Source organism: Balaenoptera borealis (assembly GCF_965194805.1).
Source record: "Balaenoptera borealis genome assembly, chromosome: 2".
Classification (NCBI taxonomy): domain Eukaryota; kingdom Metazoa; phylum Chordata; class Mammalia; order Artiodactyla; family Balaenopteridae; genus Balaenoptera; species Balaenoptera borealis.
The window spans coordinates 85177602-85205208 of record NC_138867.1 but is presented as its reverse complement, the minus strand read 5'-3'; the positions used below and the strand labels follow the sequence as shown (position 1 = coordinate 85205208).

Below are 27607 nucleotides of genomic sequence, written 5' to 3'. Positions count from 1 at the left end.
GTCATTGCCTAGCCTAAGCTCACAAAAATTTTCTTTTTGTTGTCTTCTAGAAGTTCTATAACTTTAGGTGTTACATTTAGGTCTGTGACCATCGTGAATAATTTTAATTTCTTCATATGGTGCAAGGTATGAGTTGAGATTCATGTTTTTTCACATGGATGTTTAGTTAGTTGCTCCAGCATCATTTGTTATAAATATTATCCTTTCTCTATTGAATTACCTTGGCACCTATGTCAAAAATCAGTAAACACCATTTCTGTGTGGCTGTATTTCTGGACACTCTGTTCTGTTCTGTAGATCGATGGCTGTCATTTTGCTAGTACCACACGGTTTTGATTACTGTAACATTAAAGTAAGTCTTGAAACCAGGTAATGTAAAATTTTTCAACTATATTCTTGTTTTTCAAACTTGTTTTAGCTTTTCTGAGTCCTTTGGTTTTCCATATCAATTTTAGAATCAGCTTGTCAGTTCCTACAAAAGAGCTTGTTGGGTTCCTGATTGCATTGCTTTGATTCTATAGATCAGTTTGTGGAGAATTGACATCTTAGTGAGCTTATCCAGTTCTTTTCTCATTGTTAGGGTAGGAGTGACTTTTTTTCCAGCTTTCTGCCTTCTAGGCAGAAGCCTATATGGGAATTTTTAAATGCTGTTTCAGAAAGGAATAATTTAGTTCCATAGTTGAGTATTATAATTTACCAGTCAATTTCAATCTGAATTAACCACTTGAAGTCTTTTTTCTTATCTGGAAAATGGGATATTGAATCACAATCGCTGGGCTTCCTTTCGGTGCTATATTAATGTGTTCTTTAGTCAAGATCTAATTTTTCAGTGTGTGATGTGGTATATTTAATTTTTCAAAAATCTGTTCATCTTTCCCTACTTCTTGAAGATTAAATGTATTTTAATATCCTTTGCTATATTATAATTGTGTGAAAGATGCAAAAGAATAGAAATAATGAAATAAACTAACTCTCCTGTTAATAATGATTGGTCTTTCAAATTAGAAAGCCTTATTTCCTGAACTTTTTGGAAGTTAGAAGTACACATCATCAAGAATGATGTGTATGTTTTAAGAAGTGTAAAAATTAATTTTACAAAGAGAAAATGAAATAAGAAACCTTTTTCTTCTGTGAAATTACCTCTTGCCTTTTTTCTTTATTTAGGAAGTGCTTAGAAAAGAGATATATGGAATTGACCTGATAGGTGCTTTTTGTTATACACTTAGAGAACTTAGTATTAACATTGTCATCTGCCAGGTTTTTTTGATTCCAGTGAAAGGAATGTCGAAAACTTTTAGTCTGTACCTCTGAGCAACCTATAATTTATAAATATCAGTGTTATCAGTCTACAACCTTTCAACATCCAAAAATTAAACTTCATAAATCCAATTTGTATTCACTTGTTAAATGCCTTAACTCACAATTGTCAAGCTGTGTGCCAAGGCTTCCTAGGGCATCATAGTGAATTCACAGGGTGCCATGAAACATTTTAAACTTTCAAAGGAAACACAGGTGTATTCAACATCTATCATATCCCTTATGGACTACTAGTTCACAGTTTCAACATTAGGTCACACTATATTCCTTTTTTTTATATCTTTGCAAAACTGGTTTTTGGATGTTTGCTGTGGTAATAATGCAGATACTGTATGAAAATCAGTATGAAAGAAGAAATGAGGGTGGCAGTGTCTAATCTAATTGCAAGGTTTGAGAAGTTGTACACTGACCAGAGGTGCAGGCATGCCATTAGTAAGTAACTATAGTTACCTCAATGCTATAGACAATGTTTGTGTCCCCTCTAAATTCATGTGTTGAAATTCTAACCCCTAATGTGATGGTATTAGTAGGTAGCATCTTTGGTAGATGATTAGATCCTGAGGGTAGAACTCTCAAGAATGGGTTAAGTTTCTTTATATATAAGAGAGAGCTCAGAGAGCTCCTGAACCCCTTCTACCATGTGAGGACGTAGCAAAGATGCCGTTTATGAACCCGGAAGCAAGCTCTTACCAGACACCAAATCCACCAGATTGTTCTTGAACTTCCCAGCCTCTAGAATTATCAGAAACAAATGTTTGTTGTTATTAAGCCAACTAGTCTATAATAAATTACTATAGCAGCCCAAATGTACTAAGATAGCCAGGAGAAGGGAAATGGGAGGGGTATGGTGGGAACTTAGAAGAGAGAGGTTTTTAAGTATAAGGGCAAGATATAGACATCACTGTGCTTTATGCAAACATTCATGTTTTCCAATGGCCAATTTTTTTGTACCAGTTACAATTACCCACATCCCTCTGTGTTTTAGTATGGTGTATCACGTTGATTGATTTGCGTATATTGAAGAATCCTTGTATCCCCTGGGATAAACCTCTGTGTTTTAGGACCTGTACTTCCTTTGAGGTGTGAGAGTTTGGTCTTTTGCTCCTGTGGGCTTTTTAGAGGCCTGAAAAGGCTTCTCCCCTTTTCTTTTTAATGTCCTTCAGGAAATTTTGCAACCTTTACTGGTCTCTGAAATGGAGGTAACAAAGGATTTTACCTTTTTTAAATAAATTTCATCCTCCTACAGGTACCATGCTCCCAGTGGCTAGGCTGGGATGCTTTAATGTTTTCTTTTAGGTGATTTAGAACATTGGTGGTCCCAAAAGCCATTAAGGGAAAACAAGAATTTGGGGTCATTTATAGTATATTATAAATTTTATGAAATATAGACCATAATGATTTAATGTAAACTAAGAAAGGATGGGTCTTTCTATCTCTTGGACTTGGAAGAGCTTGTGTCAGTGTATCCTAGAGATGAAAATAAGACAGAGAAAAATGATTTTTGCCTGTTTTTTGGTTGATTTTTTAAGAGTTAAGGAGAATTATTAATAATACAGAGCTAGAATGACAGGCAGGCAAATGGATAGGTAGACTGACAGTCTATATTCCATACTTAAAACCACACAAGTCTTCCTAAATTGAAAATTGATGAAAGGTGGAAGTTTGCCACAGAATCTTTTGGCAGAGGAAAGGCTGTAGATAGGATGACATGAAAATAAAGGCATCAAGGGGTCTATTGTCACAGATTTCACAGTTAGTTTGAAAAGCACTGAGATTTAGAGCAACATGGAACTGGAAAACAACAGAAGTGTCTATAGGGCAAGGACTGAGTATACACAGGGTAAAACCTTTTGATGCCTTTACTGTTTCCAGTTAGGGGTATTATGACTATAAAACATCTATGAAAATTTTTATACACGTCTTCTGATACTCATGTACTCATTTCACTAGGATATAAACTTAAAAATAGAATTGCCAAGTCCTTAGGGTAAACATGTTTAGCTTTAGAAGAAACTGACCATTTTCCAAGGTGGCTGTACCATTTTTACACTTCCACAAACAGTGTATGAGAGTTTCGGTTACAACCCTGGTGTTGTCTCTGTTTTTAAATTTAACCTTTTTAATAGTGTGTAGTTGTAAATCATTTTGGCTTTAATTTGCATTGCCCTAGGGGTAATGATGTTGAGCACATTTTCACTTGCTTATTAACCATTTGGATATTCACTTCTTTGAAATATCATGTAAGATTTTCTTCCCCATTTTTTTGTATTGAGTTTTATCCTTTTCTTCTTGATTTTGTAGTAGTTCATTATATATGCTGGGTATGAGTCTTTCGTGAGATATATATATATTAAAGATATCTTCTCCCAATCTGTGGATTACCCTTTCCCTTCTTAATGGTCTTTTGATGAACAGGTTTTGATTTTAATGAAATCCAACGTGTTATAATTTTTTTCTTTTATGAATAGTGCTTTTTCTGTCCTGTTTAAGAAATCTTTGCTTATCCCAAGGTTTTGAAGATCTTCTTCTGTGTTTTCTTCCAGAAGCTTTATAGTTTACTTTTCACTTTTAGGTTTATGATTTATCTGGAATTAATTTTGTTGATTTAGGTAGGTGGTCAATATTAATTTTTTTTTCTGATACAGATATCCAATTGCTTCAGCATCATTTATCGAAAAGACCATCTCTTCCCCCATTGTATTGATGCCTTTGTTGTAAATTAATTGACTGCATACATGTGGATTTAATTCTGGACTCCCTATTGTATTTCAGTGACCTGTTTTTCCATCCATAAGTATTGGCTTATGCCAATACTTCACTGTCTTATTTACTGTAGTTTTATAGATGGTCTTAAAATCTGATCCATTCATTTTTGAGGTGTTTTAGAAACTGTGATAAGGTACATTTGTTTGATTTAGGGGTACAACCATTTATTATAAAATGAAAAAAATTTATGTATTTAATTGAAAGTGAATTAAACTTAGAATAAGCTAATTGTTTTATAGAGATAATTGACCTGTTTTTTAGGTTATGATAGGAGAGAATTAGCTTTGCAGAACCTTTGCTTTTCAAATGGCTTACACTTTATTCTAACCTAAGGTTAAGGGATGTTAGAAATGTACTGATATCCCAAAGTTATGAAAAGATCAGAAAGATGGTTATTAAATGTGCAAAGTGCTGTATCATTGTGAAAGAGACTTAATAAGCTTTTTAAGCCATAGTTTATAAGCATGGTCTATTCTGCTTTGTTCTAACATTCTCTCTGCAGTAATATTTTCTTGTAGCCTTATCCCTGCATCTTCTAGTGGTCAGTAAACATCTATATTGTTTTTTGAAATTCAGAATTTTAAGCATTTGTATCTGTTATAGTTCTAGCAGGAAACAGAAGATATACTCTGCTAGGATTTTAAAGAAAATTTAACGAAGTTCCTGTTTATAAACATATGATGGAAAGGGTCAAAGAAACCAACATGGCACCTGGAGACTAGCAACAGCAGAAAATAGCAACCACCTCTAGGGCTGAAGCAGCAAGAAGAAGAAATGTTGTTACAGACTTCCAGTGAGAACTAGGGACACAGAAGATGGGCTTCCTGACAGGAGCTATGACTGTAGAGGGTTGCAGCTTAAACCAAGGAAGGAGCCGGGAAATAAATATCCTGACCTCTTTCTTCTGCCATCTGATTTGCCTGCTCGTACCTCCCATTGGACAAGTCCAACCAGAAAACTATAAATGAAGTCTGTAAGGGTCAGTCTTTTAGGGTACAGCAGCAGGGAGAGAAAGGCCAAACATGTATCTGGATCAACGGGGATGGTGGCAAACAGAATAACCAGCACAGAATAGTTCGTTTTGACTGAAAATATGAAAGAAAAGGTTTTTTCTTTTGAATGTAGTAATGGTTTTCCATATGGCTTAGGGTCTAAAATAGATAAGTTTTGTTTTGGCCAGTCCAGCCAGATTTTCCTTTATAACATAGGGAAAGTACACACAGAACAAAAATCATTTCTGTTCAAGAAAAATTAGCTTACATGTAGTTCAGAAGAGTGTATGAGATCTAGCATAGCTAAATATCTTCTTTGCCATTTATCATTTGAACATTTCTAAAATGTATCTTTCTCATAAATGATTTGAGAAGTTTTTGCATTTTGCAATGACCATGAATATATTTAGAAGTAATATAAAATTACATTTTCCCTCTTATAAGCTGTCATTTGTTTAAATGTCACATAACAGAACCATCCTATGTAAGTAACATTTCAGTTGATGGTAATTAGAGACTTTAAGCAAAACTTTTTGAAGTGTGCTTGTTCATTTCCTTTTTTCCCAGTATGTGGAAATTTTTCAGTATTTCTTTTCATATGGAAAGAGACAAGATAATGTGTCGTGTTGTGTCTCAAAAATAGCATTTGAATATTTTAGATTCATATACATCACACACTTTTCTGTACTACAGTTATCTCTGTCACAGATAATATTCCAGGAATGTTCAGTTCACATGTAAGCAGAAATATGACAGAAGGCTAAACTGAAATAGCAACTGAATTAGTTTATCATATAAATTATATCTTTAAATACCTTTTACCTAGGTTCATGATGGTTCGTAGTGGAAAAAATGGTGACCTTCATCTTAAACAGATTGCATATTATAAACGAATTGGTGAATATCATCCAACTACACTGCCTAGTGAGAGAAGTGGCATAAGAAGAGCAGCAAAAAAATTTGCCTTCAAAGGTAAAATTAATGCCCCCAATTTTTAGTATAGAGTTTATATAGATGTTTCTCCATATGTAATTCTTTGTGGAATCCTGAGAATTTCTGTAGTAATTGGTCGTTGCTTAACAATTACCATTTAAATTGATAATGCCATTCAGTCAAAAGCAAAATAAAAATCACATTGAAGCTAACTGAAGGCCAGTAAATGTGAAATGGGCATTTTAAATCATAGACAGAAAATGATACCATGAACAAAACAAAGCACTTACCTAAATTAATGTCACCTGCTTTTGTCCTCAGGTGATTCCTACTCTAGTGGTACACTTGCAGGCACTCGTGTCACTCTCAATGAAGAACTTATTTGATGCCAAATATGAAAATGTTGACAAAGTTAACTTATTTACTATACTTATTTCTGTGGTTCCTCCCTCTCAGTGCCATTAAATAGTCTCAGGGTCATATTTATTTTTGAACTCCTAATCCCCCTGAATGAATTAAATATTTGAAAGACAGTAGAATATTTATCTTGAAAGATTATGATAATTTTCCCCTCTTTCTCCTCCTCCTCCAAAGGGGAAGAGAAGTTTGGGATGAGATAAGCAAAGAAGTACAATCACCAGATGACTAAATGAATGTTGGTACTATTAATGGGAATCAGGCTTTTCTCAAAGCAGGTCAAGAAAATTCTAAGATAATAAATAAATACCTGCTTATTTCTTCCTGTGTACACCCCTTCCAGTAACTCCCTTAAGCTTAAGAACAGGCATACCTATTACATCTTAGACTAAAGAGGACTCATTCATTCATTTATTTAATCATTTATGCAACAAATGTTTACTGAGTTCCTACTGTGTGCCAATCACATTTTAGGCCTTGGGAACATGTTGATGAATAAGATAGATAACTCCTGCCCTTAAGTTGCTTACTTTCTAATTCAAGTAAGGAATGTTCCACTCAGCATGTGCTTAATTAAGCACACTAATATCTTACTGGTGTATTTTGGAGTTTGAATAGCTACTCATCCACACTGGAGAATTGGCGATTCTCTTCCTGCCCTGATTACTTCCCAGCCGTAGACTCTTTCCAGGTGTCTCCAAAGGAAAACAACTGTCCTGAGGATTAAGGTTTGCCCACTTTCTTGGCTTTATGAACCCTATTTCCTACCCAAATCCGGAAAAACTTAAGAGAGGTGGTTGCTTACAAAAATACAGCTATGATGAAATGCTATTTTGGAAAATTCTATTCCAGAAGTTGCTTATCTGTACATAATTTATTTGCTAATTCTTGCCTTTTTTAGGAGGTGCCTGCTGCAAGTATTTTTCTACTTTGATTACTCCCATAGAAAGATAATTTTATACTCCCATATTTATCATGTGCTTTGGTGAACAAGCTAGCCCTACTTGTGTTGATAGCTACAAAACTATAGCAGCTAGTTCTCCGACATATCTATTAGTAAGTGTAACAGCTGAGGACCTTTCAGATTGTATGGTAGCATCTTCACAAATATTCTATCTTAGAGGGAAAAAGATTTAACAAAAAAAACCTCATGGTTTGGAGATAAGGCTATGATTATCTTAAAACTATATAGATATCTAAAAATTTCAATTATATCTTTTTGGTATTTTTTTATTTCAGAAAAAAAGCTGTTTTATGTCGGAAAAGACAGAAAACAAAATCGTTTGGTAATTGTTTCAGAAGAAGAAAAAAAGAAAGTCCTAAGAGAATGCCATGAAAATGACACTGGAGCCCATCATGGCATATCCAGAACCCTTACTCTAGTGGAATCCAGCTACTATTGGACTTCTGTGACCAATGATGTCAAACAGTGGGTATGGCTTATGTATTTAGAATATTTTGAATAATGTCTTTGTAGTATATATCCAAAATTCATATTTGCTCCAGATTAACTCTAGATATCACTTCTCATTAAGTACTTTTTGTCTGGGTAGTTTTTCTGCAAAACATTTAAAGGGAGTTTTATTTCCCCTCAAAAATCTTCTTTAAAATCACTGAAATATAATTTGAACTAGAACAAAGCATTATTTAAATATTTGAAAATACTCTGTTTAAGATAGATTATCTAGAACCAGATTTTCGTCATTGAACTATCTTGTGTAGGCAGAATTTAAATGGGGCTGAAATTTCTTTGACCAAAAGTTAATCATTACCTCTTTGATGGCAGTCATACAATCTTTTCTTGAGAGGAGAATATGTTCATTATAAGTCAGGCCCCATGTGTGTCTCCTCTTTTGTCCCTATATTGTCTTGACATAGAAAATGTCAAATATGGCAGAAACCCCAAACCAACTAATTGCAAAATCAAGTTGTGAAGATAATGAAATTAGTCTGAGTTTTGTAACTTTATAACCCATTAGGACCTCAACTTCTTCTAACAGAAAATTCACCTAGGAGTTCTGGGATTCTTGCTGTTAGGTCAATTGATCCCTACTCTTTCTAGTGTGCTCCATATGGCAAATGATAGAAATTCTTTAGTATGTATGTGGGAACCCTTTAATAATCGTAATAGTGCATTAAAAAGACTGTCATTTCAGGCAAAAGAATTAACCCAACATTTAATTTAAAACTAAGTATCATTTGTGAGTCTGTGCAGGTATTCCAGAGACCTCAGTTTTTGTATTTGCCCTTAGAACCTGCCACACATTCCTTTACAGACATTCAATGAAATCTTTGTCACATCTTTATCATTTGAAAAATGATTTTTGGGAATAAGGTTATTTGTGATGAGAACTAGTTTAAGTTAGAAAAGCTAGAAAATAAAAATTTTGATCAAAAGTAACTATAATGCAATAAGATCGGTTTAAAAATTTTGTTCAGGACTTGGTTTGAAAGTAGTTTCCAAAGTGTAATTCCAGAAATATGTTGAACAATGGCACCATCCATATGTTGATCAATTGATCTCTTCTCTTCTCACACAAATGAAAGCTCCATGACAGCATGGGCTTTGTTTTTGTTCATTCTCTTTTTCCAGGACCTAGAGGAATTTCTGGCATCTATAAATATTGTTTGAATAAAGTTATATTTTAATGAATGTTACTGCATACATGAATGAATGAACTTAGTAGAGTGATAACTTTAAAAGAAAAAAATTTTTTTGGTTATAGAAATTATATACTCACATATTGATTTAAAATTATAGCAAACATATTTTAAGATCTATTCATTTAATAAATATTTATTGATTGTAAACCAGAATTATGTTCCATGTGAATAAGACCCCTTAAGGCGGTCATTGAATAGTAGTAGCAAGTAATATTTGCTTATATTCTGAATAGGTTTTATTTTATTATGAGAATAGTCCAAAAGTTTCTCCTTCAAAACACAAAGTACCTATCAACCATTTCAAAGTTCAGATTTATAAGACTGCTTTTATTATATTGAATATATTAACATTTGTATACCTTTTCTTTATTGTATGCCTGTTTTATAGGTATATGCTTGTCAGCATTGCCAAGTGGCAAAAAATACGGTTATTCTAGCACCTAAACAGCACCTTCTCAAAGTGGAGAATCCATGGAGTATAGTTACTGTTGATCTGATGGGCCCATTTCATACAAGCAGCAGAAGTCATGTATATGCTATAATCATGACAGATTTGTTCACAAAATGGGTTGTGATTTTGCCTCTTTGTGATGTTTCAGCATCAGAAATTTCTAAAGCTATTATCAATATATTTTTCTTATATGGACCTCCTCAGAAAATAATAATGGACCAAAGAGATGAGTTCATTCATCAGGTAAGACAAACTACTTAGATCTAGGAGCATATTTTACTCACCTTTCAGTGAGCAGCGCAACTTATATGGTACTTAATAAGTTGAGATAAATTCCTACAGATATAGAGGTTTAATATTGTATAGGACAAAGGTAGTTGGACTGGAAATTAAGGATTTTAGTAATTACTGTGCCACTAAGTAATTGTAAACCTATCTTTAGTTTTCTTCAAACTAAAATGAGAAGGTTGGACCAAAGAGTCTTTTTTTGCTTCTAGCTTAAAAATCTATGATTGACATGTAGAGGGAGAATTGACTAAATGGAGAAATACAGTCTTGTTCGTGAATGAGAATCTTCAATATTGAAAGATACCAATTTTTCCCAAATCAAAATTAATTTATATGCTAATGGATTTCTAATCAGCATGAAAAAGGAGGGAGTATTTTCCTTTGCCCTGGCCTTTATCCGGATTAAAGTTAACCTGAAAGAATAAGCAGACAGGAATACATACAAAAATTCTAAAAAAGGAATATAACTACTATACTTAAGGCATATTATTAAATTTTTATAATTGACAGGGTACTGGTGTAAGAAAATAACCAGACTGTCTAGGTTCACAGCACCTTTGATATCTCAGTCCGAAAGAAATACTTAAACTGATACTTATCAAATAGTTAGGGCCTGTGCCAGGGGGTCCCTAAGGTTATCTCCAGGTTTTATAATTCACTAGGAGTCCTAGGAGGACTCAGCAGATGGTCATACTATGGCTAAGATTTATTATAATTAAAGGATACAAAGCAAAATCAGCAGACAAAAGGCTCATGGGGATAAGTCCAGGGGAAACTAGGAACAAGCTTCTAAGACATCCACTCCCAGTGTAATCACACAGGACATGCTCAATTCTCCCAGCAGAGTTATAGCAACCCATGTAAATTGTTGTCTACCAGGGAAGCTCACTAGAGACTCGGTGCCTAGGATTTTTACTGGGAGCTGATCACATAAGCACCAAAAATTCTAGATTCTCAAAAGAAAGAAGGTGTTCAGCATAAGCCACCTTGATTGTATAAACAGTTTAGGCACTGTGAGCCACCCTTAATCAGTTAGGGAATGGTGGAAACCCGCACGAAATCCAAGGTTCTAGACACCAGCCAAGGGCCAACTTTGTAAGCAGGACTTTCACAGGATAGCAGCCTTAGTTCTGCTATGTTAACTCTTTTTCTGCACAGGTCCAAACAACGTAGTATTTATGTCCTAACCACTTAGCCATTTTAAAAAATAGTAGTCATAAATTGAAAGAAATAATATTTTCATTTCATTCTTAAATAACCACAGTTAGTTACTAATGGGATGTGTATACCTGTTTACCACTGCTAAGCTTTCCAAACTTTGGAATCAGTTTGGACACTGCCATCCTCATTTCCTGTTTCACATTGATTTTTATACAGTTGTTGCTTTTTATCATAGCACCTGTCAAAAAACAGTTCTGTAAAGATACATCATCATCAAAAGGAATATAGTCTTATCTAATGTTGAAACCATAAACTACCTTAAGCTAGTAGTTTTCAAGGTGTCCAACAGATGTTAAGGAGGCCCTTTGGCACAGAGTTTAGTAACCATGTTTAAAATGATAGAGCTGGTATCACAAATGAGTGGAGTTAGGGAAGGATTATTTGATAAATTTGATTTAATTAACAGCATAGATAACAATTTTCTAATTATTTCTAGTTATTTCTATAATATGATTTTAAAATTACTGCATACCAAAATTGTTTTCAGGTAAATTAAAAATTTTGGTTTTTTTAATTGAAACAAAAAAAAAATACAATTGACTTTTTTTTTTCAATCTCTAGAGACTGAGTTAACTTTCCAAGCTTAGGGAATAGTGACATAAATTTAAATGGAAAAATCACCAACTTTGGCTGTTTAAAAATTAGAACTTTATATGTGGTAAAATAACCAAAACATACAGGCCAAGAAATAGGCCAACAAAAATAAAGCACATTCATGCAGGAAAGGGTTAATGCCTTTATTATAAAAGATTCAAACAAATTAAAAAATTTAGTCAATGGCAGAAACGTAATTCACAAGAGGGAATAAAAATAATAAATATGGAAAAATGTTCAAACCCAATAGTATGTAAATTAAGACCATTTTTTGTTTATCTAAATCAAGAAAAATAGTAGTAATACCAAAAATACCAAATAGAGTACAGATAAAATAATATAGCCTTACCTTACAGGTAGTATAGCAACTTGAAACTAACTCTTGTAAAGCAGTCTGCCAAAGGTCCAGTAAGAACCATATATATATATATATATATATATATATATATATATATATATATATATATATACATATATATATATATATATACACACTGATGAACGATCCTATTTCTAAGAATTCTAAGGCGATTATCCAAAGTATAGAAAAATAGCTCTTTTATGATATTATTTACCACAATACTATGTATATTAACGAGAAATAGGAAATGACCTAAATATCCAAATAAAGTGTTTCAGAAAAATGTCAAGCCACGTGATGAAATATTTTGTAGTCATTAAAAATGTTGACAAAGAAAAGGAAATAACATGGACACTGATTAAAACATGTTCAGTTAAAACTCTGGATAAAAGATTTTATTACATATATTATGTATACATATTTTACATAAATGTAAAGAAACTAAAATAAAAATTTATATGGTTAACCATGGAGTTTTTAAGAGTAATGAGATTATAGGTTTTTTCCCTTAACTTTTCAGTTTATATGTTATCATTATGTTGCTTTTATAACTATTAGTGATTAAAATATACATAATCATCTGTTGTTTTGTGATATTAATTACTAGTGCTTAGCAATAACTAGTTCTCCTAGCCTTCCAAACATAGACGACTGTCCTAGCCTCTTGCAGGTGGGCAAGCCCAAGTAACACATCTGGGCAAAGAAGTTGAATGGATGAATGTGTGCCCCTTTCAGCCTGAGGTATTGAAAACTTCATCCTCGATTCTTCCTTCTCCCAGTCTTATTCTCTCTGGAGAATTAACTGCGTATTTCAGCTATTACCCTAAAGGGTAGTGGATTTTCTCTCATCCAGGATTTCTGAGGCACCTAGGTGCTTTGGAGAGACACCCTGACCTACAGTTGACCTTGTCTGAGCAAGTAGTAAAATTTTTGAGTTAAACCACTGAGCCTTGAATGTGTTTTGTAACTGCAGTATAATGTTGCCTACCTTGACTGACATAGCAGTGGTCTGCAAAATGGGGTGTGCAAGACAATCTAGTTTGCAGGATGACAGTATTAGAACTTTTGTTTATAATTTTTATCTAATAAATAAGAAAGAGATGAAGCTTTTACTAATAATATATAGAGATTGATAATAGCATCCTGAATCAACAAAGCAGATGATTGTGTGTCGCACATGGTGTGGGAAGGTATCTTGGGAGAAAAGTGAGAATCTGCAACATGTGGGAATCCATAGTGGTTCCCTCACTCATTCTTTTGCTTTAGCAGCAGTAATTAAATTTATGGATATTGTCCAGTTTTTGCCAAACTACCCTTCATAGAATAGCTAGGTGGCTTAATTTTCTTGCAGTGAAACAAGATCATACAAATAATAATGCAGTCACCTTTCAACCACAGGAAAATGATAGAGCTGACACAAGTAACTTCTAGTACTACCTCTTTCACAGATACATTAATGATATAAAAATAAATGTGGACTAATCAGATCTGATAGGAAATTAGCCACCAAAATTCAAAATTATCAAGAAATCTATTTGAAATATTGTCTTACTTTCACCGTTATTAATGAAAAGCCTCATCCTAAATGCATACAGTACTTCAAGATACTAAGTAATGACAATATGAAACCATTATGAATCACCAGCAGTCTTTCTAGTCGTGTTTAAAGTCATATGATATATACATTATTGGTACTATGTATAAAATAGACAACTGATGGGAACATACTGTGTAGCACAGGGAACTCTACCTAATACACTCTGATAACCTAAATGGGAGGGAAGTCCAATAGGGAGGGGATATCTGTATGTGTATGGCTGATTCATTTTGTTGTGCTAGTGTAGGCTAACACAACATTGTAAAGCAACCATACTCCAATAAAAATTAATTAAAAAAAAAAAAGTCATATGATAATCCAAGACTTTGAAAATTTTACCAAAAGTAACAATAAATGTTTATAAGCCTCTTTTCTGAGGTTTAACAAAAAAACTAAAAATCACATGTGATTAAGAAAATGTGTTCTTTTTGCTGTGATTTAAATGGCTTAAATATTATACAGCAGGCATAATCGTGACAAAATAAAATATTTTCTTTTGTCAGCATATACTGACATAGAAAACACTGCTAAAGTATTGAAATAAGATTTAGAACATTATACACAATGTGGGAGGTTTATTATAAAGTTGATGAAAGTACAGATGTTTCGAACATATCTCAGCTTAGAGCATTTGAGTATTTGTTAAATTGTTTCAATAAAATACACAAAGACCTTTTTATAAACCTCTGAAGAAAAGAGAATTAACGTTTGTAAAGGAAAAATTATTTCTTTAATTTTAAAAATGTGTCTTATGGAAAACTAAAATTGTGACCACTAATGGAATGTCTGGTTTGATGGGGAGAAAAAAAGGCTCTTGGGGTAAGGATATATAGGTAGCATCTCACAAATGGATTCACTGGATCAGTTCTAGGCAACCTCTTCAAACAAGTTGAAGCCTTTTCCAAAAGTCAGTCATTTTTAAAACCATTAATTATGACCTCAGATTGAGGCTGACCCAAATGATACCTATTTTCTGGGATTTCTTTTAGATTACTTTTGAATTAAAAGGAGGTGGCCTAACATATATACAATGGAATACTACTCAGCCATAAAAAGAAACAAAGTTGAGTTATTTGTAGTGAGGTGGATGGGCCTTGAGTCTGTCATACAGAGTGAAGTCAGAAAGAGAAAAACATACCGTATGCTAACACATATATATGGAATCTAAAAAAAAAAAAAATGGTTATGAAGAACCTAGGGACAGGATAGGAATAATGACACAGATGTAGAGAATGGACTTGAGGACACGGGGAGGGGGAAGGGTAGGCTGGGATGAAGTGAGAGAGTGGCACGGACTAATATATACTACCAAATGTGAAATAGCTAGCTAGTGGGAAGCAGCCGCATAGCACAGGGAGATCAGCTCAGTGCTTTGTGACCACCTAGAGGGGTGGGATAGGGAGGGTGGGAGGGAGACGCAAGAGGGAGGAGATATGGGGATATATGTATATGTATAGCTGATTCACTTTGTTATAAAGCAGAAACTAACACACCATTGTAAAGCAATTATACTCCAATAAAGATGTTAAAAAAAAAAAAAAAAAGGAGGCGGCCTTAATTAGTACATATATTAGGTAGGAATTGTATTCCACTGCGAGTAACAGAGAACCCTTCTCTTCCCTCCAATATATAAACTCCAATAGGAGTTTATTTTATACTTAGGGAAGAGAAGGCCAGGCTCTCCAGGGTTGGAAGGGTAACTCTGAATGTCATTGGGAACCCATGCTTCTAGCATTCTGTTCCACCATCTTTGAGATGTGACTCTCAATCTTATGCTTACAATATGGCATGCCACAAATTCTACATTTCTGGCAGAAAGAAAGGGGAGGTTAATGGGCAAAAAAAGCTAGAACTAGCTGAGTCTGCCCAACAACTTTCACTTAAATCTTTTTGGCCAGTACTGTATCACTACCCCACTACTATATCACTACTATCTGACTACCCCAACTAAAAATAATAAGAAAAAATAGTTTGAGGTGTAAATAAGGTAGGAAAAATAAGTTAACAGGCTTATTCTTAGAAGTTTTCTAAACTCATTTTGACTTATTAGGCCCTGCCCATAATAAATATAACAACAAAAATAATAGTAACATTAAGAGTTATAAAGTGCTTACTACTTGCCAAGCACTGTTTTAAGTGCCTTATAAACATTTATTCATTTAATCCTCAAGAGAGTCGTGGGTAGGATTTTCCTCATTTTACAGATGAAGAAACTGAGTACACAGAGGTTTGGTGATTTGGCCAAGGTCATGTAGCTGTCAAGTGGATTATGTTAACTGTGTTTGAGAAACTGTCTACTGAATTAAAATGTTATCTGAACTCAGAGTTAGTGTTAAATTCTGTTCTTCCATTTCCTTGCTGTATGTGTGTGTCTGGCAAGGCACTCAACCTCCCAGAGCTTCAACCTCCCAGAGCTTCAGCTTCTTATCTTTAAAATGGGGTTAATAATATCTCATAAGATTTTTGTCAGGTATAATGACTGTAATGTAAAGCATCAGCACATAGTAAGGATTCAATAAATGGTAATTACTCTTTTAAACAAAATATGTGTGTTTTCATAAAGACTGGCTATGGTCAAGGAAAAGGCAAGATTCAAATTCTTTTGCAACCTTTCAATCCAGGGAAAAATAAAATACAGATTTTAAAATCAGCTTTGTTTTTTGTATGTTTTTCAGATCAATGTAGAACTGTGTGAATTGTTTGGTACAAAGCAAATTGTAATTTCTCATGCCTCCCAAACTATTAATCCAACTGTAAGTACACCTAGCACAATCAAAACATTTCTTTCCAAACACTGTGCTGACTACCCAAACAACTGGGATGATCACCTAGCAGCTGTTTCATTTGCCTTCAATGTTACTCACTTGGTATGTACCTTTTTATAATCTGTACTTGTGAATTATGACTATTTCTTGGCTACATAAATGTTTTATTACAAATTGTTGTTTATTTTTCTTAATAGGAACCTACTAAAAATACACCGTATTTTCAAATGTTTAATCGAAATCTTTACATGCCTGAGACTTCAGATATTCTTCGTGAAGTGGATGGTAATAATACAAGTATGTTTGCCAGAATTCTAGGTGCATTTAAAGAAGCTGATAAAATAATGGAGAATAAGACAACTTCAGCGGGCCAGGTGATTCTATCTAATAGAAAAAAACTCTATAATCTAAAAATCTATAAAGTGATTTTTTTTTTTTAATTTCAGCACACACTCACATACATATGATATACCCTTAAACCAAATTTTTTCTATTGAATTCTGCATGTTTTGATTAAACAGTATGTTTATTAGCTATGAAATTCTGAGAGACATTAATAGGAAAACTATGTGTTTTGGAATCAAGGTAGAGCTGAATTCAAATCCCTGGTCTTGCTTTCTAGTTGTTTAACTTGGGCATATTACTTTATCTCATATTACTTTATTTTCTTTATAAAATTGAGGTAATAATACTGACTTTGAAATATTGTTTTAAAAAATTAAGTGGGATTCTTGCCTAGCTTTCAGTAGCATCTCAATAAGTAATCTTTTTATTATAATGTTATCTGTATATACCTTCAAGAAACTCTAGCTCTTTCATCCCGTTGTTCTTTTTTTTTGTTTTTACACTTGCAGATGGAGAACAACAGTTTTGATGAACTAAATAAAAGCAAAATCATTGTTAAAAAGAAACCAAAGCAATTAAATCCATTTCATCTAAAAGTGGGTCATGAAGTTTTAAGACAAAGGAAAAACTGGTGGAAGGATGGTCGTTTCCAATCTGAATGGGTTGGTCCTTGTGTCATAGACTATATTACAGAAAATGGATGTGCTGTTCTGAGAGACAACACTGGGACTAGACTTAAAAGACCCATCAAAATGTCCCACCTCAAGCCCTATGTAAGAGAATCCAGTGAACAAGGTAAATATCTGTCACTTCTCTACATTTTTACTTTCTTTGAATGAAGAGAGAAGTTAAAAATATAAGAAATCTCCCCTGCCCCGCACCCCTCCTTTGGTTAGTTTTTCTTTTCCCTTCTCATTTTTATAAAATTTTGTACAGTATTGGAGCCCAGGTAGTCTTTTTTTTTTTTTTTTTTTTTTTTTTTTTTTATTTTCAGCTGTGTTGGGTCTTCGTTGCTGTGTGAGGGCTTTCTCTAGTTGCGGCAAGTGGGGGCCACTCTTCATCGCGGTGCGCGGGCCTCTCACTGTCGCGGCCTCTCCCGTTGCGGAGCACAGGCTCCAGACGCGCAGGCTCAGTAGTTGTGGTGCACGGGCTTAGTTGCTCCGCGGCATGTGGGATCTTCCCAGACCAGGGCTCGAACCCGTGTCCCCTGCATTGGCAGGTGGATTCTTAACCACTGCGCCACCAGGGAAGCCCCCCCAGGTAGTCTTTTTTATTAGCATGTGTCTTCTGGAACTGTCAGGTTTGTAAGAGATTTTATTTTGATTTCTAGTGTACTTTTCACACACTTTCCCACAGTTCATGTGGGAGACACTGAACGTGTTTCACAGAAGGAAGAATTATATCTTCATTATTTTCACTTTCAGAATATTTTGTCACTTTTAGCATGAAATGATAGTAACTAAGATAAGTAATGCCAAAAACAAACATACTGTCTGGAATTCTGTTGTGAGATAAATATATTAGGGGACATTTAAAAATGTGATTAATTTTTAATGTTGCATCTTAGTCACAGTCATGGTGGATGCAGGGGAGGGTGAGAGTGGGAGATACTCAGAATGCTATAAAGTGCCATTATAAGAAGAGGTAATAGCACACTGGACAAGGTAATACTTGCCTCAAAATGTGATTACGAATAGTCAAGATATCCTGATCTTCTCTAACCCTTTCTTTCATAGACTGGAGCTAAATGACATGGCTTTCAGATTAAATCCCACTTTATTGAGACTTTTATTTTGTCCTATTGTATGTGCTCCCTAGAGTTTCTTTGGGGTGGATAACTTAGAGGGAGTGAATTGGTACCTTAGCTAGTTAATTTTGTTTTTTCTATAAAGAAAGATAAAGCATCAGTATTATTTGAATCTGAGTAGCAATTAAGGAAGATACAATTTAGTACATTTTTAAACAATATAAACAACTGAGTTATTTAACAGGTGTAAGTAAATAATAATTACAAAAATGATGATCATAGATAACCCTCTTTCTTAGGATATGAAGCCCTTGGGGCTGCTTTGTAATAGCTCAACTCTGTTTCTGATCTGGGTCACAACTCTCATGTTAAAAGCTCTGAGTACCCTCCTTTCTGCTTATGGCAGAACCAGTTGCTCTAGTAGTAAACTTAGCTTGGACTGTTCCAATTCAGAAAGCTCACAGTACCTTCATTCTCGTTGTTAGAAGATAAGCACTTTTATTCCTTGTGCCTCTTCTTAGTTCTAAGCTGCCCTTTATGATTTCTCCCTTCTGCAAGTTAAGTAGGAACAAAAGATTATACAGGTGCATGTTGTCCTTTCTTCTTCTTTTGATTTTCCCCTTAATCTTTGGCTTTCAGGACTTGCTCCCTTCTAATGTGTTAACCTTCCTTAATTAATACAAAATCTGTGCTTAAAATGCTGCTGTATCAGGATCTGTTTCAACATTTTGCAATTTGCTCTTGCCGAAGAATTTCTTAAGGAGACCTAACATTTTGCTACTGCTGAATATTTCAGAATCCAATTGAATAGAACAATTTCTAAACAGAGGCAGTACAATTTTTGCCTCATGCTTGAATTCTCTGCAGATTATTCTTCCAGTAATACAAAGGAAATTGCAGTATTAGTACTAGTGTATACATATAAGGAACCTGAGATTGATGGGTAAAATTGTTTTTTCTTATTAATCAAAGGAAGTACTAATCTAGCTATCCTAGAGTCTGGTTCTTGTTTACTCTTTGGTCCGTTTTTGTCTGTTTCTCTTATTTGTAGAAAATTCAAAATAAATGTGATTTCTATCACATATTTTCCTGAAAATCTTCACCTCAAAAGCTGATTTTAAAGTCTTTGAACTGAATTTAAACCAAACAAAATGTCTTTGAATAGTCATCCCATTCTTTTGACATAAATTTGAACAAGGTATAGCCAAAAGAACTATGAATTTGTCTGCATTGTTGCTCTTACCAGCATTGAGATTTCATAGCTGTCTTAAAGCTCACTGTACAAAGCAGATATGCTTCCGTTGCGAACTTCTTATCCATTCTTATCTAGAACATAATGTTGAGGGAGCACATTCAGTACTAGGTTGACATTGATATTTTAAGCAGGCCTATTTGCCTTTTTGTCTAGTTCAGTGCCAGGCACCTTTTCAAGACTGAGTATTTTAACAAGAAATTTTTCGACATACCATAGTGTCTCTTCATAATCATAATGTTTCCCTTTGAAAGGAAAAATGTTATTGACCCATTATTCTATCTGACATAGATTTTGAGTAGTGTTGTTTGTTTTGAGTGGGAATTATTGTGATCAGTTTGTGTCTGCCTCCCCTAAAGGCTTTGGTCTGAATGCCCTTCACAGTTTGTGAAATGGTTTTTATTCTTTTATAAGTTTCCTATTGCTGCCATAACAATTTACCACAAATTTAGTGGCTTAGAACAACACAAGTTTATTATCTTACAGTTCTATACTTAGAAATCCAATGTAGGTCTCATTGGGCTAAAATTGAGGCATTGGCAGGGCTGTGTTCCTTTCTGAAGGCTCAAGAAGATGGTGTTTCTGTGCATTTTCCACCTTCTAGAGGCTGTTCACATTGCTTGGCTGTGGTCCTCTTCCTCTATCTTAAAAGCCAGCAGTGGGGGTAGAGTTCTTCTCACATTACATCACTCCATCCTCCTATTCTTCCTTCCCCTTCCACATTTAAGGACTCTTATCCTTGGGCCCATCCTGATAATCCAGGATAATCTCCCTGGTTCAAGGTTGGTTGGTTAGCAACCATAATTCTATCACTACCCTAATTCTCCTTTGCCATGTAAGGTAACGTAATCACAAGTTTCATGAATTAGTACATGGCTATCTTTAGGGGTCCATTATTCTGCCTACCACAATTATGGTCTACACTCGCAAAACAAAATAAAGCTTAGTCCCTGTATTAGTATCAAGCCCATGAGCTTGACTTTATTATTAATACACAGTCATCAGTTGGTATCCACAAGGGATCAGTTCCAGGAGCCCTGTGGATACCAAAATCCGCTTGTGCTCATGCCCCTTACATAAAATGGCATAGTACGGTACCCCCAACCTTTATCCCCTACCCCACCCGCACATCCATGGATCCGAACCCTGGGATATGGAGAGCCAACTGTAGTTTTAGCAAAGCACCTCCCTTTGGCCTCTAATTATGTAATCTCACAATTAAAAGTCATTCAGTTCTCTGTGTTAGTATTGGTTATCTGTTATGACAATTATGTGGTATGTATCAAATTGTAGTTATTTGTTATTTTATCATGAGAAAAGATGTAGTAGTATGGCAACACATTGTAATAGTTTTAGGATATCAGGCCATGTATAGGATTAGTCAAGACACCTCACTTCACAATAAGAAAATTAATTATTCTGAAACCTTGTACTTTTCTTTCTATTTGAAAAAATAAATTAATCCAAATCACTCAGACTTTTCTGAGGCTTTGGTTTTAACTTATTTTTCTCCTTAGGGAAATTTTAATATTCTTAATCTCATTTTTTTTCTCTTTAAAACTAAATAAGAAAAAGTATGTCAAAACTGCTGATAACACCTTCCTGAAATGTCTTGAAAATACCTCTGCTTCTAAGAAACTAAAGACTTAAGTATTCAGTCCAGACAAAACTGAAATAATGCTCTCATCAAACATGTCATAATAGTAACTAAATCAATAGAATGAGAAAATTAAAATAATTAAATTCTATCATGTAATGTGACTGAGTAGAAAAGTCCTTTAATATGGTTTTGTTTATCTCTCTGTCTTTTTATCTTGGATGCAAAAACTTATCTTGTTCTTTTCTATATCCCTAACTCAGGATTGTTCTAGATCAGTACTGTCCAATGAATATATAATGCAAAAACTATGTAATATATAATTTAAAATTTTCTAGTAGCCATGTTTAAAAAGTAGGTGAAAAAAATTTTAATAATATATTTTATAGTTACCCAATATATCTAAGATAGCATTATTTCAACATGTATGTAAGGCCTCAAAAATCTCCTTCTGGTAAGTCTTTGGTAATCTTTTTTTGAAGTTAAAGAGCATTTCTGTTGGGTGCACTAGATTTAGAACATAGTAGGAATTGAAACATATTTGACCTTTATGAATGAATGAGAATTTTGTTTTTTCCTACACAAAGAAGGCTTGAAATCTCCAGAGTAGTTTTCCATTGCATATAGAGTGATTTGTGTAGAATTTGCTGAGTATAATCTTTATTCTCTACAGTTTTATCACACTAAGTTACTTTAAAGTTTATTTAAAAGAAAGTGTGTGTGTGTGTGTATGTATATATATTCAGATATATATTGGTTACTTTCATATAGAAGCTGTCCTCTTACAAACAGGTGAGGTTGGTAAAGTCCATTTGTTTCTAAGTCTACTGTAATTAGGCGGTGCTTATGCTCAAGGTCTTTGAATGCATTTGCAGGAAATCAAAGTGATAACTTCTAAGAGCTTTACATCTATCCATAGTCTCCCTGTTGATACATGTTTACTGGACATATTTTACTACAGTAGACCTGCTTTCTGTATGGAAAAAAATTTTTGAGACAGAAAACTTCCTTCATCAAAGATCTCTGCAAAGATCCAATTTGGAAATACTTTAAATGCTATATTGTAGCTGCTGTCACTAATACATTGCTGCAGTGTACCCTGAACCTATGAAATTCTTCATGGCTTATTAGAAAAATTTCATCAGCAACATTTTTACCATACCTAACCTTTTTAAGTTCTCTTTTAAATTACAACCTATCTTTCTCTAGTATTAACAAGCTAATAGCAGACTTTGATGTTGAAACTCTAGCACACAGTCTAAAAGTGTTTCAATTTCACTGATCATTTTTTCTTCTTTCCTGCTACTCTTGGGCATAGCACTTCTCATGGGTTGCATGATTTTTTTATCTCTCAGAATTGTTCTCTTGTTCAGCAATTCATCCCCTATAACATACAAAAATCATTTTCTTATCACCTTCAATTACCCATACTTTTATTTCCATCATAAGTATGTGTATCTTCTTAACAGCATCTTCAATCTAATTACTACTTTTGCATTAATAAGAATTGGTGGGGTTAAACTTAGAAAGCCTCTCAAAACTAAAATACCAAGTACACTTTGCCTAATGAAGAAGTAAATGGGCAAAACTAAATGTCCATACAAGCCCAAGTCTACTTATGCCATCTGTTGGGAGAGAACATAGCTTTGTTTGATCTTTTTTTTTTTTAATATATTTTTTTTAAGTTTATTTATTTATTTATTTATTTATTTTGGCTGCATTGGGTCTTCGTTGCTGTGTGGGGGCTTTCTTTTCGTTGCGGCGAGCGGGGGCTACTCTTTGTTGCAGTGTGCGGGCTTCTCATTGCGGTGGCTTCTCTTGTTGTGGAGCACGGGCTCTAGGTGCGCGTAGTTGTGGCCCACAGGCTCTAGAGTGCAGGCTCAGTAGTTACGGCACACGGGCTTAGTTGCTCCGCAGCATGTGGGATCTTCCCGGACCAGGGCTCGAACCCATGTCCCCTGCATTGGCAGGCAGATTCTTAACCACTGCGCCACCAGGGAAGTCCTGTTTGATCTTTTGATGTTTGTAAATTTAAAGTTCATAAATGTGTAACTTATAGGGTTGGAATAGATTCAGTTAGCTTTTCACATATTAGTATGAGGATGGGTAGGGTGGAATCATGTTCTGGGATATATTAGCAAATTTATCTGCTCTGAGAAACTTTCATTGATCTCTAATCTAAATGGGTAATTAATGTTCCTTTTGCTATTTCTTGAACTTAAAATTTGAGGATTCTTTAAGGTATTAAAATCTTTAAGAGAATCTGTTAAAGTTTTGGGAGAAAATCCAGAAAGAGAAGGCAGGGGTCCAGGAAGTTAATCAGCTGCGGTGGAATAGTTCCTTGTTGTAATGAATTAAAATATTATGTAGGGAGAAATTCTTTTATATAATTAACCTTTATTTATAAAGATGCTGCTGCTTTGCCATGTGTTTTTCATTTTAAGCATTTTTTTCCTGATAGTGATGATAAATTTGCTCAAAATAGAATGAAATACTGACAAGATTGCTTGTCACATTTTAGTATGGATTTAGCTACACCTTAAAAGGTCATGAGCATTTTAATATTAAATTAGACTTGGGGCTTCCCTGGTGGTGCAGTGGTTGAGAATCTGCCTGCCAATGCAGGGGACGCGGGTTCGAGTCCTGGTCTGGGAGGATCCCACGTGCCGCGGAGCAACTGGGCCCGTGAGCCACAATTACTGAGCCTGCGCGTCTGGAGCCTGTGCTCCGCAACAAGAGAGGCCGAGATAGTGAGAGGCCCGCGCATCGCGATGAAGAGTGGCCCCCACTTGCCGCAACTGGAGAAAGCCCTCGCACGGAAACGAAGACCCAACACAGCCAAAAATAAATAATAAATAAATAATAAATAAATTTTAAAAAAAAATTAGACTTAAGTAAGCTAAGCTTTTTAGTCTAATTCGTTGTAGCCTGCCTACTTTCACATTCCTATTATATAAGCCTGATGCTAGGAACTTAATCTTCATTTTAGTTTATCATTTCATATTGTGACAATTTAATATTATTGCCCTAATATGGATTCTATAAAGACCGGGGAATTATCTAAAGTTGTAAATGTAAGGACTTAACAATTCCATTTGTTAAAAGATCTTTCATGACCCCGTTAATTCACCCAGAAATGCTTTGCAGAAGTATATTAAGAATATCATCAACATCAAAAATATAGTTTTATAACTTTTGTTTTTAATCTATACCATGATTCTCACCCCCTCACCCACACCTACCACCCCCTCCACCCACACCTACCAAACATAGGTCAAGCGAAAACTCTGTAATGGCCAAATGGGAAAAGAATCCAAAAAAGAGTGGATATATGTGTATGTATAACAGATTCACTTTGCTGTACACCTGAAACTAACACAACATTGTAAATCAACTATACCCCAATAAAAATTTTTTTTAATCCTGTAAAAAAAATCCCTTTATATTATTCCTTTTATTTTTAATTGGAAAAAAAAAAGTTTGGCTCTTTTAAAACCCTTGATCTTTCCTGAATTCTGTATGTATGAACTGTCAAATTCATATATCATTTTATTCATTCTTTGACATATTTATTTAGGAGATACGAGAACCCACCAGAAATTAATCTTGATAGTTAATTTGTATTACTTGGGATTTTGTTCCTCATTTAACAGTATTTAATTTTAAAGTGATTTAATTATAATTCTAAAAGGCAAACTTATGTTTCTTCTTTCAGACAGTCTTTATCTCTTACAAGGTTCAGTAGTGGCAGATCACGACTACATTGGAATGCCTGAAATTTCAGTTGGAGCATATCAAGCAAATATTCTGGTAGAAGATGCAACTATTGGAGTAGTCGACAGTGAATTACTGACATCAAGCAAGGATCGTGAACTGTTAGAATATAGAAATGCCAAAATTTCTCCCTTGATAGACGATCATAGTACTCTTGAAAAGCAGACTTTTAGTCTCTTGGACTCTTCAAACCAAGTCCTTGAGTACTTAAGTTAGTGAACACCAAAATTCATTTAAAGTGCTTGTTTAGAAAGTATATCTCCTTGAATCTTGTTATCTTTTCCATTCAAAAAGGTTACTTAGAAAAAGTATCTTGACAAACTCTTAATGACTAAATCCTGAAGATTTATTTTATAACTATTTATTTATCTAAAGTTGTGCCTCATTTGAATGTCAGTGCATATATATATAAAAAGGCAAAGGAAGTATATTCCATAGATGTCATTTTTTCTTCTAAAAAGAGAACAGGCAAAGCATGCTTGCTTCTTAGGAAGTAAACTAAATTCTAGCTCAAAACTCTCAAAACTTTGTTTGATATTGGTACCATGTTTTCAGTTTTAATTTTTTTTAATATTCCCCCCTTTTAAAAAATAAGTTTGAACTACCTAGAATTGTGTTAATAAATATTTATTAAATGTGATAAATGAAACCTCTTTCTGTGTCATTGGAACTTCTAAAAACAATATTGTAGGAAAAAATTTAGAGTTGTTTAATGGGCTCCTACAGTGTATTAGTAAGTTCACCTTGTTAGACAGGCTCAGGATTAGGATCTGAAACTATATATTGATTTGAAAACATTTGTGCATTTCCATAGTATAAAAGTCAGAAGCATCCATTAATAAGATTTTTTCTGCAGTCTTAAAGAAGTAAATAATAATTATAAAATAACATATCAAAGATTTTAAACTATAATTTCTATGATAGTTATAACTTTGCTCAACAAATATTTGTTATAAAGCACTTTGAAGAATACTGTGGGAAAAATAAATGCTGTGTGTGCCTTGTCCCCAAGAGAGACGTACAGTCCAGTAGGGAATATAGATCATATAAGCCATGTACAACAGTAGTTACAAGTTATGTGCTAAGTTCCATAAGAAAAGTGCAAATAATATATTTAGGGAAGAAGAAAAGGAAGAGTTTATTTCTGGATAGGAAACTTAGGCTATTAATGGAAGAAGGATCTTTTGAGCTTGACCCTGAAGAATGAATAGGATTTGGTGAGAGGGTCCAAAAAATTAGAGGAAAAGAAATGCACAGAGACAGAAAGTATTGTAATGATTTACAGAAAGGCAGGGCTTTTTGTTGTCTACATTGCCTCAGGTATAAGGTGAAATGGTAAGGTATGGGGAGATAAAGCTGAAGGGGAAGTAGGAAACCTTGTGGAGGGCTTTGAATACTGTTAGGGGTTGAATTGTGTCCCCCTCCCTCCAAATTCATATGTTGAAGTTCTAAACCCTAGTACCTTAGAATGTGACCTTATTTGGAAACAAGGTTATCGCAGATATTGATTAGTTAAGATGAGGTCATATTGACGTAGAGTGGGGCCTAATCCAGTATGACTGATACCCTTACAAGAGGGTGAAATTTGGTCATAGAGTCAGGGACAATGCCATGTGAAGATGAAGGCAGAGATTGGGGTAATTCATCCACAAGCCAAGGAATGCCAGAGATTACCAGAAAACCACCAGAAACTAAAGGAGAGGCTTGGAATAGACTCTTCCTCAGAGCCCAGAGAAGGAAGCAACCCTGTCAACACCTTCATTTCAGCTTTGTAGCCGCCAGAACTGTGAGACAGTATCTTTTGTTTAAGCCACCAGGTTTGTGGCACTTTGTTACAGCAGCCCTGGCAAAGTAATATAAATACCTAGTTAAATTATTTTTTATTTCCTGAGAGCCATTGAAGGTCTTTGTATAGGGAAGTGTCATCAGGACTATGCTTTAGGAAGTTTAATCTGGCAACTAGTAAAGAACTGATTAGAGGAGGAGAGAAGCAAAGCATGGAGGATTAGTTGTTATGACTTTGAAGTGATGATGAATAATAGGAACCTGAACTATTCTAGTAGCATTAGTAATGAATGGAGCATATCTCAAGATCTACAGAATATCTAATATTTTTTGCATCAACCATACTGAACAGTGGTATTGAAAATGGAAACCTGAGGTGAGGTATTACAGTTACTCATTTAAGAAAGGTTAAATTATGTTTAATATAGGCCAAAGGAAAAGTGATTGGAGGAAAGAAATCAAGGACTCCATGTTATGCCACAGACCAAATGAATTCCAAGTAGAATTCCAGACAGAAACCTTAAGAAAACAGAAGCTAAACCAAGATGGTGGAGTAGAAGGACGTGCTCTCACTCCCTCTTGTGAGAACACCAGAATCACAACTAGCTGCTGGACAATCATCAACAGGAAGACACTGGAACTCACCAAAAAAGATACCCCACATCCAAAGACAAAGGAGAAGCCACAATGAGATGGTAGGAGGAGCACAATCACAGCAAAATCAAATCCCATAACTGCTGG

The 27607-nt window shown here is 34.5% G+C and overlaps 1 protein-coding gene across 4 annotated transcripts in view; it reads left to right on the top strand.

Moving 5' to 3' along the window:
- The window catches only part of GIN1 (gypsy retrotransposon integrase 1), a 29213-nt gene extending 3483 nt beyond the window's left edge, over window positions 1-25730 (top strand). The window contains exons 2-8 of one of the 4 annotated variants that reach the window (XM_082377575.1): window positions 5902-6047; window positions 7665-7858; window positions 9478-9783; window positions 16277-16468; window positions 16564-16740; window positions 17221-17506; window positions 25023-25730. In XM_082377575.1, coding sequence (XP_082233701.1) covers window positions 5906-6047; window positions 7665-7858; window positions 9478-9783; window positions 16277-16468; window positions 16564-16740; window positions 17221-17506; window positions 25023-25297 — 1572 coding nt within the window. In that variant the 5' untranslated portion in view covers window positions 5902-5905 and the 3' untranslated portion in view covers window positions 25298-25730. The remainder of the gene's footprint in view (window positions 1-5901; window positions 6048-7664; window positions 7859-9477; window positions 9784-16276; window positions 16469-16563; window positions 16741-17220; window positions 17507-25022) is intronic. The other 3 variants (XM_082377576.1, XM_082377578.1, XM_082377577.1) reach the window with 3 other exon arrangements.
- Window positions 25731-27607: the final 1877 nt, after the last annotated feature.